This window comes from Candoia aspera, chromosome 2, assembly GCF_035149785.1.
Source record: "Candoia aspera isolate rCanAsp1 chromosome 2, rCanAsp1.hap2, whole genome shotgun sequence".
NCBI classification, from domain to species: domain Eukaryota; kingdom Metazoa; phylum Chordata; class Lepidosauria; order Squamata; family Boidae; genus Candoia; species Candoia aspera.
The window spans coordinates 186,953,151-186,973,119 of record NC_086154.1 but is presented as its reverse complement, the minus strand read 5'-3'; the positions used below and the strand labels follow the sequence as shown (position 1 = coordinate 186,973,119).

The 19,969-nt window shown below is 40.1% G+C and overlaps 1 protein-coding gene across 2 annotated transcripts in view; it reads left to right on the top strand.

Moving 5' to 3' along the window:
• CNTLN (centlein) overlaps positions 1-19,969 on the top strand; it is a 230,503-nt gene that overhangs the window by 61,279 nt on the left and 149,255 nt on the right. For both annotated transcript variants that reach the window (XR_010067314.1, XM_063295032.1), the window contains exons 4-5: positions 14,418-14,552; positions 15,170-15,349. Coding sequence is in view for 1 of the 2 variants with exons in the window: in XM_063295032.1 (XP_063151102.1) it covers positions 14,418-14,552; positions 15,170-15,349 (315 nt within the window). In the remaining variant the exon portion in view is untranslated. The remainder of the gene's footprint in view (positions 1-14,417; positions 14,553-15,169; positions 15,350-19,969) is intronic.

Genomic DNA, 19,969 nt, shown 5'->3' with positions numbered 1-19,969 from the left:
TATACCACCTGTTAAGCAAATGGGAAACCTTGTTTAATTATGTGTTGGATTCCAAAGTGATGCAACCTGAAAAGGTGTAAAGCCTTCAGTATAGACATCTCTTTGTGGCAATTGTTAACGGACAGAATTCGATGAAATGCTTCCAGGAGAGACTTTTATTGTGCAGTCACCCTGACTTTTCTCGCACAATGTTATGAAGAGGTTAGATGACATTTTCCTCCAGTTGTAACCTATGTACCTTTTCTCACCACTTCTGTAATTTTTCTTTGCAAAGAAAATCTTTTTAATGATGGGGAAAAAAAACTAAGTATAGCTGCACAATACCTTTTGATGATAGGACTATGAGCTTTCCATCTGAAAACATCTATAGTCTTATAAAACATACTTTTCTGTGAACTTCCAACTTTTGATAGTGTTTGAATTTAGTTGAAATATTTCCAGTAGTTTGAACAGATACCAAGTTGGATGTATAGTTAAAACTGAAGCTCTTTTACTTGTTTCACAACTGTTCTTTGTTATCTCTGTAAAACTTTATTGTAATTTTTAGCATAAATTTTAAGGATGGTGGCCAATGTAACTGGACTTTTTAAAAGGGCATTTGGGGTCCTTTATTATATAGCAAAATGTAAAGTGAATGTATTAAAATTATCACATGTTCCAATAGTCAGCTAGCATTTTATGGAAGGTTATTGATAATTGTATCAATGGTATATGTTTTTTCAAAATAAGCATTGCATTTAATGAAATGTGTTCCATTTAACTTCTTAAATTTTAACTTTAAGCAGTTATATTTTATGGTTTGAGAATAAAATAACTGTTCCATATGTGTTAGAATTACTTTTGTTTGAAGGGAGCTAATGGATCTTGTTATATCCTTAACGGAGCACCAGTTTAGGTGAAAATAGATAACTGCGGAAAGCCACGTTCCAGCTCTTACCATTAGGAAATTTCTCCTCACGTCCAACCAAAATCTGCTTCCTTGAAGTTTTATCCACTGTATCTTGTTATATTGTGTGAAACAACTCTGAACAATTCTGTAGTATCTGCATGATATTTGAAAACTGATGTCATGCCTCTCCACAGTCTTCTTTTCTCCAGTGCCTCTAACTGATTTTCATGCACTTTTCTTTCCAGGCCTCTTATTCCCTTGGTTGCTATTCTTTGGCCACACTTGAGTTTGTCAATGTCATTCTTAAAATGTACCCAGAACTGGATACAGTATTCTAGCTGTGGTCTTTCCAGCCCAGAATATAGTGAAACAATGACTTCTCTTTATCTTGACATTATACTTCTGTTGATGCAGCCTAGGTTTACATTTGCTGTTTCATCTGCATCATGCTGTTGGTGCATTTTCAACTTCTATTTCACCAAGACAACCAAATCCTGTTCTCAAATGTTTTTGCATCTAAATTTTTTCTCAGTATAGCACTCCCTTCGGAAACAAATTTCCCTCCCAGCTAAAAAGCCTGAGGAACCCCTTCAAACCTAATTTTTCACCTAATAGACTAACAAACCTTATCCTTCTTCACTCTAATTTACACCTATTCGCCAACTAAACTAATAAAAAATAACCTAACTATATCTTATTACTATTGTTTATTTATAAGGATATTATCCAAAAAGTAAAGCCATCCATCTAAACCCTTAAAAAAATTATCCTGATAGACATCTTTAAACAATTATCAAGGTAAACCAAAGCATTTAAACTAAAACAAAGTAACCTGCCAACATCTTATTACTATTATATATTTAGTTATATATATATATATATATCCTATTATACATTTAGTTATTAATATCTTTTACCTGTCTTCATATGGCAAGAACATCTGTCTAAACCTTTAAAAGACCTTCCTAATAAATACATTTAAACAAGTATCCCACTTCAAAGTAAACCAAGGCATTTACATATCTCAGTATTATATGCAGAGCTTTCTTCTTATCAGTTTCAAATTTTATAGCCTGCATTGAAAAATCCAAATATTCTTGAAAAACCTTCTAGTCTTTGAAGCCTAATTCTCTTTCTTGGTCTTGATATGACGGCATCACAGCCTTTCCCATCCCTCTTTTTAGGACCAAAACTCCTTCACCTCTTCACAACTCAGTTTTCTTACCTTCATTCCTGAGTCCAACTCACCAATTCTCATCTTCTTCTTTGGGGGAGCCACTTTATACTTAGGATAGTTTTCAACCTTATCAGCTTCTCTCAATCGTTGACACAACTGGACTCCACAAGATCTGAGACGGTCCAGAACTTGAGTGACTTCCAAGTAAAAGTTTTTAAAAATTGGTTTAATTTCCTCCATATCTCTCCACAGTAAGTTATGGCATCCTCGAGTGCCTCAGGAAAGTAAAGTCCACTAGGACTGTTATTGAAAACTTCCTCAGCAACTTATCTCCAAAGTAGCCAAGCGGGAAGATAGAAAGTAGTAACAAGGATGTTCCCACAGGAAAGTGGAAGCAAATAGGTCAGAATTCCAATCCACAGATTCAATGAAGTAGGAAAATTTTTTTATATTCCTCAAAACTCACTTTGTTAAAAAGAGTAACAATAAAAAGACAAAATTCTTTAGTTCTCAATGTTAGAAATTATATTTATAAAAAAGCCAAATGACCAAATTAATACATTCCAAAAAAATTAAAGTCACCAATAGATTCTGCATTTCTTTGCTGTAAAAAGCCTCTCTTTGGTAACAAATAAACAAAAAAACCCTTGGTGTTATAGAAATGGGGTGGGCAGTTTTAAAGTCCGTTTTCAGCTTCAGTGCAGCTGGGGAAGAGATGACAGCCCTGCCTCCCAGCTGATCTCTCACTAGTCAATCGCAAAATGCTGTTTTGCGGCCTTCTGGGTGCAACCAGCCACCTGCAGGACATGAGAGGTGATTCCTGGGGTTCTCCTCGCTCTGGAGAACACTTCTGGGCTCTAAGGAAGCCTGCCTGAGCCTGAAAAAAATGCTGCACTGACAGATCAGTCCACAGACAGCGGAAAAACCTGCTCAAGCCGCTATTGGTCCCCACCAGAAGATCCACATCTAAATCTTGATACTGTTCCCTAACATCTTCATTATCCCTCTGTTTTGTGTTGTTTGAAAATAAAATTTATATTGTACTGTATTTTCTAAGTCCTCATCCAAGTTGTTTATAACTATGTTAAACAACACAGAGGCTAGAATAGAGCCTATGATATGCCATTTGACACACACCCCCATTCTGTTTGATGCTCATCCATTGACTTACACTTGCTGGATATAATTGTTCCAGCAGTGCTGTATCCATTTAATGGTAGCAAAGTCTAGCCTAAATTTTGCCATCTTCACTCTTAGGATCTCATGGGAGACTTTGTTGAATGCTTGGCTGAAGTCAAAGTACGTTATGCCCACCACATTCTGTATCTACAAGAATGTATGGTCTTGTAGCTAAACTGGTCACTTTATAAAAAATAGAAATAAGGTTGATTTGACATGACTCATACTTAACAGACTATGCTGAGTCCTGTCAAGCCACCCATTATTTTCTAAATGCTCACAAATTGCTCAGTAATTTTTTCCAGAGTTTTGTCTGATATTGATGTCCTGATGTCAAGCTGGGTGGTCTTTAGTTATCCGTGTGTGTGTACATGTACTGTATATGTATGAGAGAGGAGGAGAGATTGTATGTAGCTCTACATACTTACCTTTGTCCTATTCAAAAGCTTTTACTCTTAGGAGCTAATTTAAGCAACATGTTCCAACTATTGTTGGGTTAAATGTTATACTAACATGAGCTCTGCTCATGCTCTAATAGGTTAGGTAGAAATTCTGTAGTTTATTGATGGAATCAAGTATTGAAGTAGTTGCATGAAGATATGAATAAACTCTGAATTCATATGAGCTTTATTTATTTATGTATGAAGAAGATTGGAAGCCACTTCTTTATATCTCACTTTTTTTTCCTTTTTCTGTTTTTTTTCTACTTGTTTCTTTCTGCACTTTTAGCTTTTTATTTTTTTCCCTCCATTTCTGTTTCTTCTTTTTCATTCTATTTTAGTTTGTATCAGTTCTTCTTCTTGTTAAAACTTTCAATAAAAATTATATAAAAAATGAGATTTATTTTTTAATAATTTTATTGAACAAGTTTTTCAACAGAATTAAAAACAGTACAAATTTTGAATTGAAGAATAAAGAAAAGTAATAATAAAGTGAAAAAGAAATAGAGAAAAGAAATTGAAAAGATGAAAAGAAAGATTCTAAAGATGCGGCTTCCGATCTTCATAGCTGTTATAGATACATTTATATTTACCTCTCTCTCTGTTACATCATAATTTCGACTTTCCATAAGCTATTGAATTCATATGAGCTTTAGGTATAATCTAAGATGTGAGAATTTTGGGAAAATAGTAGTTGTGCTATCCAGAAAACTGCTATGTGGGTATTTTTGTAGCAATCCTATTTATTACTGGAGCTTATCCTTGTGCAAAAAATTTCCATTTTTATATTGCCTTCATTTGAAGGGAGTTCCTATTTTCCAGTCATATCTTCATGTGAAGAAACGCAAATGCAATATATGAATGAGCAAATGTAGATACACTTAGTTGATGTATTTGTGCTTTGGAAGGTGGAATAAGTGTTTTCATTATACAGGATATTACTACTGGTAAAATATATGTTGTATGGCCTATTTTATTCATGTATTTTTATTTAATTATTTTTCAAAATGAAAGCTTCTGCAAAGTGGCTTAGAACTCAATGAGCTGTTCATAAACTAGATACAGTAATAATAAATACAATTTAAAATGTAAGGCATGTGTGAAATAATTGAAATAAGGTAACATAAAAATATTCCAATCTAGACCAGCAAAGATAAAACAGCATTTGGAAGATACCCTAAAGAGTGGTCAAGCACCTGTCCTTTGGAATGCTATACAGGTCCAAGACTAGGACTTAAAAAGACAGTTTTGTATGCCTGACAGAATCCTCTGCTATCTGTTGACCCTATCATTTTATCACCACTTCTGCTCAGAATACCAGGGTACTAGTGCAGTTTTGCAGCTGGATTGAAGACAATTGCGATCAGTGTCCTGAGTTATTTCCTAATGCCAAGCACTGACTAGGACTTTGGTCAAAAATATTGCATTTAGTGGCTTAGTGGTATGTGTGAATGACGTTATTATGGCTTGTTCAGCAAACCATGGTTAAAACATGTTAGTTCATGAAATATGTGAAACATAATTATTTTTTCAATTTGAATGATATCCAACTCAAACCGACTACATCATTATGCTATATGCTCTATTTCTTGTTGAGTATTTTGGTGGCCTTAATATTAATATCCAAATAATGGTAAAGAAAAAAAAATTACTTGTTTTTCTCAAGAGATGAAAATTAAGGATGAATAAAAATACAGTAGACCTTTCCCTTCTCTTTTCCACCAATGTTATTTAATTAGCTTTCAGTTTTGATCTGAAGAGACTAAAGCTAATCTTTCTGTCCTAGACCTTGTAATCTTTCAAAACCTTATCAGCCAATTATACTCCAAAAGGGTTAAAATAGTACTAGCTGCCTCATTATTCTCAACTAGAAAATGTTTTCTTGCTGTGCAAATCTATAGTAAAGCCTTTGTTTATGGGCCCAATTGAAAGCAGTGTTAACTCTAGCTTTCAGCATTACTTAACATTAATACTTCTGTTTTTAATTTTTATCTAATCTATTTATTCAGTTTTTGATACCTTGAAAATAAAGTTTAGTAATTTCTTTATTTTCTGAAAGATGGAATTGCAATAAAATGTTAAGGTAACATGGGACCATATCATAAAATGAAAGGATCTGGTTATTAGATATCTAATAATATCATGTACAGTTGTAAGAATTGCAGCATTTTGAAAGGCTTTAAATAAATGCGAAAGACTCATGAGCTGACTGCAGTGCCTTTCCAATGATATTGTTATTGGGTAAAATTACACTTTTATTGTCTCCTGGCATGTATGTATGTATGTATGTATGTATGTATGTATGTATGTTGACTTTGACACTGCTTGACTCCAGACCAACTCCGGGGAGCTCACAATGTAAAAAATAAATACAATAAGATAAAAGAAAAATAGAATAAGAGAAATAAACAAAATGGCAAATCCAGACCACTAACATCAAAAGATATGAACAAAAGTTTCCCCTTGCATCTAGAGTTCAAAATAGTCTTTGTAGAAAGCCACACCAAATCCCCTTCAGTAATCTTGGTACCCTCTTGTCTGCACATGTCTGTGGCCTGCTTGTATGCTGCCTTTGCCAAATCCAACTATTCTTTTAAGAGGCACTGAGCATCTTGCCTCTCCTGCAGGAAACCCAAGGCGTGAGGAACTGCAGCTGCTGAAGTTCTGTATGGCAACATGGGGATGGTAGCCATAAGTCACCTGAAGTGGAGACATGCCAGTGGAGGAATATACTGAATTATTGTAAGCAAATTCTGCAAGCAGCAACATTTCAGTCCAATTGTCTTAATAAGAGACATAGCCCCCTAAATGTTCCTGTTATATTTGGTTCAACCTCTAGATTCTCCATTTGTTCCCAGATGATGATAAGATGACAAACAAATTTTAATGTTTAATATTTGAAAGTGGGTTTTCCAAAACCTGGAGGTAAATTGTGATCCATGATCCAAGATCACATGGTTGGCCAGGTCTTGTATCTAAAAACTTGACCTAAAAAAGACATTGTGCTGTTTCCTGAGCTGTTGGGAAGCCCTTGCAAAGAATGAAATGGTCTAATTTTGTAAACAGATCCAATAGTACCAGAATGCTGGTATACCCCTGTACTGGGGAGATATCAGTAAAAAAAATCCAGTGATGCTGTGACCCAGGGTCACAAAGGGGAATTTAGAGATTTCAGCAAGCCAGCTGGCTTTCCAGGAACTGATTTTATCCTGCAGTAGATACAACAAGATGAAACATAGTCCCTGATAATCCCTCACACATGGCCACCAGAAGTCCCTAAGGACTCGATGCTTAGTTTTAAACACTCCCCAGGTTTATCTGTCCTACTGTTATGGCTGAGTATCAATATCTCTTTCCTGAAAGGAAGGGGAACATGTAAATGACCATTGTGCAACAGCTGCCCCTTCTCAACCATGAAAGGTGTCATGCTGCTGCTGAACTTTAATCTGATCTAAGAGATCAACAGCCTGCCTTCTTACTCCTACTGTTTCTGGAGGATCCAGCCTCTATGGGGACTCCAAGTTGCTAGTTGCAGTATGGTGGCTGGGGGAAATGAGTAGGTCATATTCAGGATTACATGATAGGGTGACTGAAAGTTAGTTCTGTGAGCCAGGAATTATAGGAGAGATAAAAATCAAAAGGAGAGAAAAATTGTGTCCACCTGATTTGTTGAGGAGTAAGGGACTGTTCCTTCAGCAGGACTTCTAAAATCTTGTGGTCTGTGTGTATTTCTGTTGTGTGGGCAGCCCTTTCCAAAAGTACCTCCATTGTTGGAATGCCATTTTTACTGCAATAAGTAAAGTGCCTCCTTATTGAAGATGTCATAGTTTGGTTCTCCTGGTAGAAGCAACCTGGAGTAAAATGCACATAGTAGAAGATCTTTCCCCTCCTTCTTCTCTGCCTGTAAGAGAACTTCTCCTATTCCCGTATCTGAATCATCAGTCTACTTTACGAATTGGCAGATGGAGTCTGAATGCCTGAGCAGTAGCTGTGAAGTGAAAGGCCTTTTCAATTCTTGAAATATTGCCTGCTCTTGAGTAGACCATATGACCCTTTGTCCTTTCTTTGGGAATTGAGATAGCAGCTCAATGCAGATTTACCAGATGATCTGCAAAATTAGAGATGAACTTCCAACAAAAGTTAGCAAAGCCCGGAGAACACTGTACATCTGCCAGGATGGTCGCCACAAAAGTACGGATTATATTTTTGCAGGGTCCATTTGTTTGCCTTCAGTAGAGATTCTGTAATCTAAATATCCTCATTTGGTGACTGCAATTCATTCCGGTGAAATGGTTGCTAAGCAAACCATGTGACTGAGAGACAGAGATGCTGTGAAGATCACTGGTTGCTGCTGCCTCATTTAGATAAAGTTCTCTCATGCAGTAACACCAGCATTACTCTCATTCTGGCATGTGTTGTTTTCAGGTGCAGGAATTTGGTTGTAACTGTGCGCATTGGTCAGAAAATGATTTTTCCTTTTGCTTATTATGACCATATTTGCAAACAGTCACTGTCCTGTTCACTGTTTCAATGTGCACTGTACATTGTAACGTTTCACATGCCATGATGCTGACGCGCGTTTCTGTTGGGAGGGAGCTGCTGTGAAACCTTGTGCCAAGCTCTGTATCTATGTTCATTTCAATGGAATGTGTTTGGGTTATGTGCTCTGCTCAAGGACTTTTCCCACGGACCATCGGAAGCCATTAGGAGCACCTGGGATTGTGAGCTTGGGAAGATTCTACGGGGGGAGGGATCTCATTCGTACGGAGGGTTTTTAGTTTGCATTTGGCGCACTTTTTCCATTCTCAGCTTTCTTTGTGATCCTGCATACTATTCTTTAATAAATCAGATATCTTTGTGATCCTGCTCATGAGTCTGATGGTGTTTTAGAATAGGCAATCTTTACATAAAGCTGAGAATCACCAAAGTTGTACCGTTAGCTCCTACCAAGATTAGTTTCTTGTGAGGGAAAATAGTTAACAATGGCCGAGTCCAAGCTCACGACCAGGGGACTTGAGGAACTGACTGGCTTGATGCCCGAGTCAACGGTCAAGAGCGGAGAACTGAGCCTCACCCCAGAACCTTCAGGTTTCCGGCAGGATTCGAGTTCCAGCCCTGAGGTGGAGGAATCCGACGATGGGAGAGAACCAGAGCAACCGGCACCCAGCGAATCGCCCGCAGAGTTGATCACCTGGGAGGAAATGGGAGAACCCCAACCAGGGACGTCCCAGGCGTCCTGGAAGTATCGGTTCCCGCTGAACCCAAATGTAGAATCTACCACAGTATCCACAGGGAGACAGCCTAACATGCGAGGGAGGGAGGAATCTCAAACCCCTGAAAGGCTAAGTGTGGTGGAGGCCAAAATAGAATCGATGGAGTACATGTTAAGAAACTTGTCTCTATCATGGGGGGGCAGCCGAGGCGCGAAGGAGATTCCAACTCCACGCAATCATCCTCCATCCCCCCACCCGGACCGCTGGCGGGGCCGGAGACGGCTTGGATGAATCTCCACCCCGCAGAGTTCGACCACCAGTGTCCCCCCCCCCCCGAGGAGGGAGAACTACTGTAACCTGGGGCCCAACCACTCAAGCAGCTGCTGATTCCGCTCCAACAGGAGTGGGGGTAAGAGACTTTTCTGTCAAGTTTGATGGGGATCCAACCAAGTTATCTTTCTTTCTCACTAATGCTAAAAGTTACATGAGGCAGTTTGGACCATACTTCCCTTCCGAAGAGGCTAAAATAACTGCCATTGCCACCAAGCTGAAGGGACGAGCGGCTGACTGGTATGTTCAATTAAGTGAGGCTGACTCCCCTGAGCTTGAGTATTTTGAGGACTTCATGTGGGCGTTAAAGCTGCATTTTGAGGATCCTCTAGCCAAGGCAAGGGCTAAAAAGGCACTGAAGGATCTTACCCAGGGCCAACTGTTTGTAGCTGATTATGCCCTGGAGTTTAAGGCTTTAGCTGGGAAAATCCCCGACTGGTCTCAGTCAACCTTAATAGAACGGTTCAAAGAGGGACTCAACTGGGACGTCCTGCGATGGGCGTTGTGTAGAGACGACCCAGAGACATTGTATGAATGGATCTGTCTGGCCGGCAAGGCTGAGCACGCCCAGCATACCTTCATGCAAACCAAACGACCTGAAAAACAACCAGCCACCATGAGGGGACCCCGAAATGCCGCAACTGCTGCCTGGCCAGGCTATAGAGCCTGGGAAGAGGAGAGAGATCGGCGTTATGCGAGGGGTCAGTGTCTACAATGCGGAAAGGAAGGGCATCGAGCAGCTGATTGCCCAAAAGCCAAGGCTGGAGATCGAGTGAGCAAGCTGCTGGCCAAATCGCCGCCCCCCTCGCAGCGGATGACAGCAGCCAAGGGTGCAGCCGATGCTGAGGAAGTATTCTACTTCTCAGGAGAGGCTGAAGATGACTCTAAGGAGCCGGTGGGAAACGCCAGCCACCTGCCATGAAGAGCGTCTGCGGGCAGGTGGAGGAGGATGGGCGTGAGGATGCTCTGGTGAGTGCTGACTGTCCCACTCTAGCAGTAAAAGTGAAATTGGGCTCCCGCACAAAGACTACAGAGGTCTGGGCTTTAGTTGACTCTGGGTGTTCCAGGTGTCTGATTCACCCTGATCTGGTTGCTGCTTTGGACCTGCCTAGCTTCCCCCTCCAGCAGCCTTTGATCTTCACACAGTTGGATGGTTCAACGGCGGGGGGGGGGCGGCAACCCATTTCACTGGAACTGTTGCAGTGCAAATGGGCAGCCACTGTGAGACTTTAAAATTCGTATTAGCACCTGTTGGCAACCCCTTGGTAATTCTGGGGATCCCCTGGTTGACCTGTCGAAGCCCACATATGAATTGGGAACAGAGAACTCTGACTTTTAAGGATGGGTTTTACCAAGCCCCTACCGCAGAGAAAGCTTCAAGCGCGGGGGTTGGAAGGGCTGCAATTGCCACGCCGCGCCCTAGTTTGGCACGTTTAGAAGGCTTGCCCGATCGATACCAAGACTTCGCAGACGTCTTCGGAAAAATGGAAGCAGATCAGCTACCCCCCCCCCATTGGAAAACTGATTGTGCAATAGAGTTGGTTCCCAACACTCAATTGCCCAAGCCCAAAATTTATCCAATGACTCAGAAGGAGCTTGAGGCATTATGGGACTTTATTGACAAAAATCTGTCAAGGGGGTTTATTGAACCTGCAAATTCCCCAGTTGGGGCCCCTGTGCTATTCTGGGAAAAGAAAGATGGCACGCTTCGACTCTGTACGGACTATGGGGGTTAAATTCCGTCTCAATTTGCAACAAATACCCTCTGCCACTCATGAAGGACATGTTAGCTCACTTGTCTAAGGGCAAAATTTTCTCCAAGCTCAATCTTCATGAAGTCTATTTCCGCATACGAGCTGGAGATGAGTAGAAAACCGCTTTTACTTGTTCACTGGGTTCATTTCAGTACAAAGTCCTTCCTTTTGGTTTAGCAGGGGCGCCCGGAGTCTTCATGCAATTGATTAATGAAGTATTACATGATCATTGGTTTAAAGGGGTCCTGGTTTATTTGGACGATGTGCTCATTTACACTAAATCCGAGGAGGAACACGAATGCCTTCTCAAACAGGTGTTAAGTAAGCTTAGAAATGCCAACCTTTATGCCAAGCTTTCCAAATGTGAGTCTCACAAGACCCAACTTGACTATCTGGGCTATAGGGTATCTGACAAGGGCGTTGAAATGGACCCTGAAAAAATTCAGGCGATTTTAAGTTGGGAACGTCCCTGCACCCAGAGGCGATTGCAAAGTTTCCTCGGGTTCAGTAATTACTATCGCCAATTTATCCAGGGGTTCGCTGGATTAACATTAAGGGCTAATGTTTTGCAGCATTCCCATGATGATAAACTTGCTGGATACTTTGGTTTTGTCAAAACCTTGCATTTGGTTCGCCGTCAGTTTTGGTGGCCAACCTTAAGGCGTGATGTAAAAGACTATGTTGCTTCCTGTCCTGTTTGTGCCATGTCAAAGCGAAAAGGAGGAAAACCACAGGGGCTTCTACAGCCAGTGGCCAGCCCTGGGATGAGATTTCTATGGATTTTATTGTGGACCTACCTCCCAGTCGGAAGAAAACTGTCATTTGGGTTGTAAAAGATTTTTTCTCCAAACAAGCCCATTTCATTCCATGTGCGTCCATCCCGTCGGCCCCGCAATTGGCCCGCCTATTTCTCATCCACATCTACCGTTTCCACGGTAGCCCCTCCCATTTGGTCAGTGACCGCGGGACACAGTTCACTTCCCAGTTTTCGAAATCATTTTTAAAATTGATTGGCACCAAACAGCCGCTGTCCACGTCGTCCCATCCTGAGACTGATGGATCTACTGAGATTTTGAACTCCGCTCTTGAACAATTCCTTAGAGCATACATTAACTACCATCAGGACAATTGCGTGGACTTGCTGCCTTTTGCTGAACTGGCTTACAACAATGCTGTCCATCAGAGTACCAGGCAAACCCCTTTTCTTGTGGTTTCTGGTCATGACTTTTTTCCCATCCCTGAGCTGCCACAACCCCCTCCCCTATCCTGTTCTGCCTCTGACTGGGCTGTTAAGCTTGCTGATTCCTGGCCAGTGATTCAACAGGCTTTGGCTGATGCCCAGGCTGCTTACAAGTTTCAAGCTGATAAATGTTCTTTGCAACACGATTTCAAAATTGGGGATCAAGTATATCTATCTACCAAATTCATCAAGTCCCCACAGCCCTCTAAAAAACTTGCTTCCAAGTTCATTGGTCCTTTCCCTATTGTTGGTCTTATCAATCCAGTTACTGTTAAGTTGGACCTGCCTCACAATTTGAAACGCTTGCACCCTGTTTTCCAGTGCAGCCTGCTCAAGCCTGTCCACCACTCTTCCCGCTGGCATCCCCACCCTCCTCCTCCTGCTCCGATCATGATTGACGGCCAACAGCACTTTGAAGTCAAGGTGGTCGTTGATTCTTGCAAGCTTCGAGGCACCCTCCAGGATCTGATTCGCTGGAAACACTTTCCTCATCCTGAATGGGTTCCTGCTCGTCACATTAATGCTCCTTATTTAGTTAACCGTTTCCACTTGGCTTACCCTTTAAAGCCTGCCGCTTAGTGTTTTCTTTCTTTTGGGGGGCAGTATGTCATGTTCACTGTTTCAGTGTGCACTGTACATTGTAACGTTTCACATGCCATGGTGCTGATGCGCGTTTCTGTTGGGAGGGAGCTGCTGTGAAACCTTGTGCCACGCTCTCTATCTATGTTCATTTCAATGGAATGTGTTTGGGTTATGTGCTCTGCTTAAGGACTTTTCCCGCGGACCATCAGAAGCCGTTAGGAGCACCTGGGATTGTGAGCTTGGGAAGATTCTACGGATCTCATTCGTACGGAGGGTTTTTAGTTTGCATTTGGCGCGCTTTTTCCATTCTCAGTTTTCTTTGTGATCCTGCATACTATTCTGTAATAAATCAGATATCTTTGTGATCCTGCTCATGAGTCTGATGGTGTTTTAGAATAGGCAGTCTTTACAGTCACTAATTGAGGTAGTTGCTAAATGAGGAGTGGCTCTAGTCCAGCTGAGATAGGTCAAATGCACATTTCTCCAACTTATAAAAAAACTTGTCTTTGCAGAGTCTTTTTAAAATGTTCCTTACTATCTACAATAAGTGACACATATGTCACATCATAAATCTTTTATTAAAAATATGATCCTTTCTATCCTAGGTCTTCATCACATTTTAGAATGAGATTCTAGATTCACAAGTAATTAGGCTCATACAAGCTGTCCATTGTATGAGGCTTCCACTGATTTGGGCAGACAAAGATTCTGGATATCACTTAGGGATATCACTTGAGTATCACTTGGGTCTGGCTAGTTACCTTCTGATTCCTGGTTCTCAAGCATCTCATAATAAAAATAATGAAGTTAAACTACAGGGTTTCTTATTTGTGCAAGTTTGAATTGTCCGATATTGCCAGTACTTTCAATTACCTCTGCTTTTAATGTGCCCAGTGAGAATACAGTATTCAAATAATATTAAAAGTGATATTTATTAGGCACCAAAAAAGATTTAAATGCTAAATCTAAAAGTGCAAGCAGATACAGGTGTAGGATGAAACAGCTGTTTCTCATGATTGGATACCTTCAAGTTTATCTGAAGGACTGTCTGTCATTTTGTCTGTTCCAACATAGTTGACATGCTTCGGGTCCCTTCCGTTAAGCAGTGTCTTTTGATGGGAATCCAGAAGCGCGTCTTCTCAGTCATAGCACCTGGCCTCTGGAACAGCATCCCCTCAGAGCAGTGTTTCTCTACCTTAGCAGCCACTGCTGGCTGGGGTATTCTGGGAGTTGAAGTCCACACATCTTAAAATGGCTGCTAAGGTTGAGAAACAGATTCAAAGAATCCCTAAGCATGCTCTCTTTCAAGTAAGCCCTGAAGACCTGGCTCTTCCCCCAGGCTTTGGAGTAGGGTGAGTGGAGGTCCACTCAGGTTTGGTGTGTGTGCAAGTTGGTTGTAGGCTTTTCCTTCCAGGTGAACCATTGCACTTTCCTTGCTTTGTTGTTTTTCATATTATGTTTCTATTATTGTTTGCTGCCCAGAGTTGGCTGGAGTTGGCTGGTCTAACAAATGAGACTGATGGATTGATTAAATAAATAAATAGCTTGAAGTTTTATTTTGGAATGTTATGTTCTTTACCTGTTTTATTTAAGAATTGTTAACTTTTTTTTAGAGAGCAAGTGGGCAACAAGAGGAGATAAACAACCTGGTGCAGAGGAAAATTGTTGTAGATGAAGAAAATGCTGCCTTAAAAAATGAGCTTTGCATCTTGCAAGAGAAATCTCAAAATGTAATCCAGGAACTTAAGGTATATTGACTTGTACATAGCAGTAAGATAGCCACAACTTTGAAGTTGCTGTTTAAGTTTGCCCCATCTCTGTGTCATGGAAAGTGACAAGCTCTGAGGAAATATAGCCTTAGGCCTTAGATTGAACCTTTCAGTTTCCTCACATATGCCAAACTAGAGAAAAGATTCCTTAAAGTGAAGAATCTACACTTTATAACTTTCCAATAAATAGTTAATGATGGAAATGGAGCAAAGAAAGGAGGAGTGTGAAGATGTGGCTTCATGTAATTAGATTCTGATGGGACTGGCATTATTAATTGATAAAGCTGAGGTCTGGGAGGATATGTCTGTGTGGGTCTCAAAAATAGCTGGGGACAGCATCAAAGGCAGTTTGATCAATTAATGGGCTCTTTGCAAATGTGTACTCATCAAAGCTGTCATCCAGCTAAAAAATATGACCCTTCCACCTGCATGAAAGAGGCCAATAAAAGTACACAGGTGACCTTGGCCATCAAATATAGAAGAAGCTGCTGTGAGGGTAAAAACTGCACAGTTTATATTTGCTGATTAGTTCTCAGTTTTTTAAAAAATATTTTCTCTCTTTTTTGTTTATCGGCCCTTGTGGTACTGTTCTACAGGACACCAAGGAGTGTGCACAGAGAAAGGATGAGCAAAGCAGGCTGGTTATAAAAAATCTGGAGGAGGAAAATGAGGGATTAAGTACACGCTATGCTGACCTGCTAAATGACCTGGAGAAACTGAGGAAGCAGGAATCACAATGGAGAATAGAAAAGTCTGGCATTGATGCAAAAATAAAGGTATGAAAAGGAATAGGCTCCAGGATATGATTTCAGAACTTGCTTCGCGCAGGCTTTATGCTACATGTTATTTTCTTTAAATAACAAGTTATATATTCATAACAACCAGTGGGGACTGACATTCATTTACATTCCTTCACTTAAAACCCAAAGCTTTTTAAAAATTGATGTTTCTAAGCAAGAAACTGACTTCAAATAGCCATCCTAAAATGTAATCATTAAATAATAAAAGATATTTCATTCAAATATAAGCATGCATTTTTTTTAAAAAATGTTGGAAATCTTCCTGTCACTCCAGGATTTCCCCACTCAGTGTGATTGGCAGCACAGTCTTCTGCACAAGAATATAGAAAGACCATTTCTCAAGCAGACCCAAAGGTCCATCTTGCCAAATGTTGTTTCTAGTAGTAGCTAGCATATCTATTTTTACTTGGAAGGATTTCTCACTGAAGCTTTCTCTCAGGTAAATACACACAGGGCACAGTGTTTATTTAATTTATTAATGTTCTTCCATGAACAAAGCATGCTATAATTATCCCTAAATTTTATTATAGACTTCCCAGGATCCAGTAGACTGACTTCACTTACAATTAATTACTCTGTTATAATTTATGTTCAGTGTGCTGCCTCTTCCACTTCATTAGAAAGTAGAAAATATCTTGATGTATGGCTGTATGTATGTTTATAACAATTTGCAACTCCAATGCTGCCTGAGGCCTCAAGCAATTTTTGTGGCAGCTGGAGCAACTTCAGACATCACTGAAAACTGGCAGCAAGTTTTACCAACATTTTGAGACATGAAGCAGATTTCATGTAGCTTTGAACTAAATCCAGGGCAAAAATAATAATAATAATAATCAGATCCCGTGTATGTATTGTTTTGCATCAATATATCTACTCTGTGTAGTATCTCTCTCTCTTTCTCTGTCGCAGTTTATACTTCTTAAAAGTTTGTTTTTTTCCAAACAGGTTGATTGCTGAGTTATTGTACAGTAATGATTGACAGAATGTTTGTCTTGACTGTTAACATTATTCTCAATAAGTTCATTATAAAATTTCTACATTTTTCCTATATATGAATAATGATCTGGGATATCCCCCAATCATCATGGGGATTGGAATTGGTAACAATGCTGTAATTTTTTATAATAATCCCAATTTTCAGATCTTTGTGTGGCAGCATAAGTGATTGGGTACAAGTCATTTGGGTCATACTTCATGTATATGAGGAGGGTGGGGGAAAGATGATGGTGATAGGCAGAGGAAGATATAATGGGCCATTCTTAGGGAAGGGAGACTGGAAAGTCGTTCTGGAAAGTGACTGTCAGGCCCAGCCCAAGAACAACGAAGAGTCAGTCCACTCAAACTCCAGTTCTTTATTTGCTCACACTTTAGACAGAATCTTGCCAGACTAAAGCTACTCTACCTAACCTAAGGGGAAATAACCTGGGAGAGCTCTAGGGCGGGGCTATCCTGAACCTCTTCGTTTTCCCACCATTGCCTCCCGGACTCTGCCTCCGCTTATCTCCTCCACCTCCTTGGAATGTGCTCCCTCCTTCCTGAGAACCAGCGGCACCGCCGAAATCCACCACAGTGACTTAAGACTTGGCTCTTCCACAGGGCCTTCAAGATGGTTGGGATACGGAATGGCTCTTGATGATGTTACACCAGAAGATTATGAAGGAGTATTAATTTATATGTTTTATGTTTCTTACTCATATTGTCTTTTAACTTGATTGCTATAGTTAAGGGAGTCTATGGCATTCAGAATAATTTTGAATTTCAGTGGCACATAAACCCTAGTAAACAAACAAATATATCTCTAAACTCCTCTGAGTAACAACATCCCTAGCTGATCCTTTCAATCCTCTTTACCTGATTCAAAAACTTGATATCTCTCTCTCTGATTCCTCCCAATCTTGTTCTCTTGCTTTAACTTTTCGTAATTATGCCTGGGTTTTCTGCCCTACAAGTATTTCTTATATCATTACTTCTCATATCCTTTCCATCTACTAGTTGTCTTCACTTGATGTTTTATATCTAATTTCCTATCCTCCATTTATTCTGTACATTTCCTGTCCTAGTCTGACAAAGTTCCCCTTTCTTCTTACTGCTCATCCCACAAACATATTGCTGTTTTTTTCCAAGGGTGCTGCACTAGTTACAAAGAATCAGTGTGCTTAAAAAGGAAGAAGAGGTAAATTATTTTCTAGATTCTAAAGTCTGCCCTTGAAAATTCAAGTCCATCTCTGTAATCCAGGAGTGGGAAAACAATGGCTATGGGATCACCTGGAGCCCTTGAGCTAATTTCAGAACCCTTCTACAAGTAAGCAGTTCAGATATCTGATGCGAAAGATCAGCCCCTTTCCTGCAGCCTGCCAGGTAATTAAAAGGAAAGGAAGAGTCACAGAAAGACAGAGAAAGAGGTGGCAAAAGGACAGCAGTTGCCCCCCTTTTGTTTTTTGTTCTGGCTGCACAAACACTTGCTTTGCCACCTCAGCATCAGCTTATGATCCCCCAGTAGGTAAACTCTGTGGGAAATGCAGTCTTAGTTTTGAATAGAGAATCAGCGTAGGCATGTGAGAAACCTTTTCTGTTTCTGAATAGACTTGCTTCAATGAATTATGACATAGCATACTTGCAGTGTTAGCCACAAAATCAGATAAACCGTTTTCCCAAAAGCATAGATTTCTGAATAAATATTTTGTAATGTGGTATGTATGCATTGTTCCTGTTTAAAATGCTGATTGGTTTGCTGTTTACTAAAAATCTGACTGGGCAAGTTTCTCATGAAAAGCTGAGTATTTGTACAAGTGTCTATTTAGGGTTTTGTGTGTGTTTTTTTTCTTCCCACAGACCTGTAACAGTAATTTGGAAACGTTCTCATTTATTGTATATGAAAAGATGGTGCAAGTTGAAAAGATCATGTGTTTCTGTATTTCAGTTTTATAAAATTGGCTTTCTCCAGGGTTTTGTTATCAGTCACATTCTTGTTTTGTATTGTTGGAATATGTTATCTTTTATTTACTTTCAGTTTGACTAAATGTTCACATCTGTTTGCAGTTCATATGTGTGACAGTCCAGGAATCTAAGACTGCAATTCTTTAAGTTCCTGGGAATACTTTTCTTGGTCTATAGGATTATTTTGATTTTTCCCACTGGAAAATCCCAATGACCAAGAAAGAAAGAAGAGAGGCAAATGCCTCATTTTTCCCATTTCCGTCTTGTCCATCCCACTACTTAGTCTTGCAAGAGCTTTGTCATGGAAGAATGCAAATTTCAAACTTAAAAATAGAGGTAGCAAGTTTGTTCAGCCAGCCATACATTTAAAATAAAGACATCCAAGAATCACCCAAGGGAGAGACAATAAAATGGTGACATCTCCAGGGTTGGGATAGTGTTTTCATTTTACTCATTTTGCAGCTGTGGATTTCAAAAAAAAGTAAGTGGCACATATTTGAGGCATGTTGGTGTAGAAGTGAATTAAATAATGCAAACATATTTTCTTCAATTTATCCAGTATTTTCAGAGCTTAAGACTTTCTGACATAATTTTTTGCTTTCCTATATTTGTTGCATCTTTGCTTTCCTTTGAATCAAAACCTGATTCCTGATTCACCTGGTCCTGTACAAATGAAGAGTTCTAGATTAACAGACTTCCTGATTATGTACTTCATTTCTGAATTCTTGCTTGATCCTCCTCTTAGATTTTAAGTATATATTTATGGCCACCTATGATGGGATAGAACAGATCTTGGGTAATGCCAAGAACCAGAATCCAATACAGGTAGTCCTCACTTAACGACCATTTGTTTAATGATGGTCCAAAGTTACGACAGCCTTGGGAAAAGTGCTTTGCAACCTTTATTCACACTTACTACTGTCACAAAACATTGCACCACCCCTGCAGTCACATGACTGGAATTCAGGAACTTGGCAGTCAGTTCACATTTGCGACCAGTTGCAGCATCCTATGGTCACATGATTGCGATTTGCAACCTTTTTTGCCAGTTTCCGGCAAAAAATGTCCATTGGGGAAGCTGGATTTGCTTAATGACTTGTGAGTCACTTAATGACCATGGTGATTCGCTTAACGGCCATTGTAAAAATGGATGTAAAACCAGGTCTGGTCATGTGATTCGCTTAACCAGTTTTTCGGTCCCTATTGTGGTTGCTAAGTGAGGACTATTTGTAGGCTTAAACTGCATGACACACAGGTGTCTCCTCATCTGTTAGCGACCTGGGGAGAGCATTGTTGTTATTGAGGCTGGATAGGAACTGAATATTATTTATACCACATGCAAAATCCTGGACTTTACTGAAGGAAGGGTAATGGGAGGAACAGGTTTTATCTCCTGACTAATCTGGAATTCCTTAAACAGAAATGGTAAAGTTATTGGTATCTTGTTTGGGTATATTGAGGGAGGTGTTCAGGTTGGCAGGCTTTCTCCATAAACTCAGCCACAACTAACATGCTCCTAAGAAATAAAGCTTCCCTCATTCCTGTTCCATTGGTGTGACATCCTGGTGCTCCTGGGTTGGTTCCCCCTGCTTGAAAACATGGAGGGTTTTAATTATGTAGAGAATGATATACCCAAAAACCTGTTCCCTGCCCTATGCT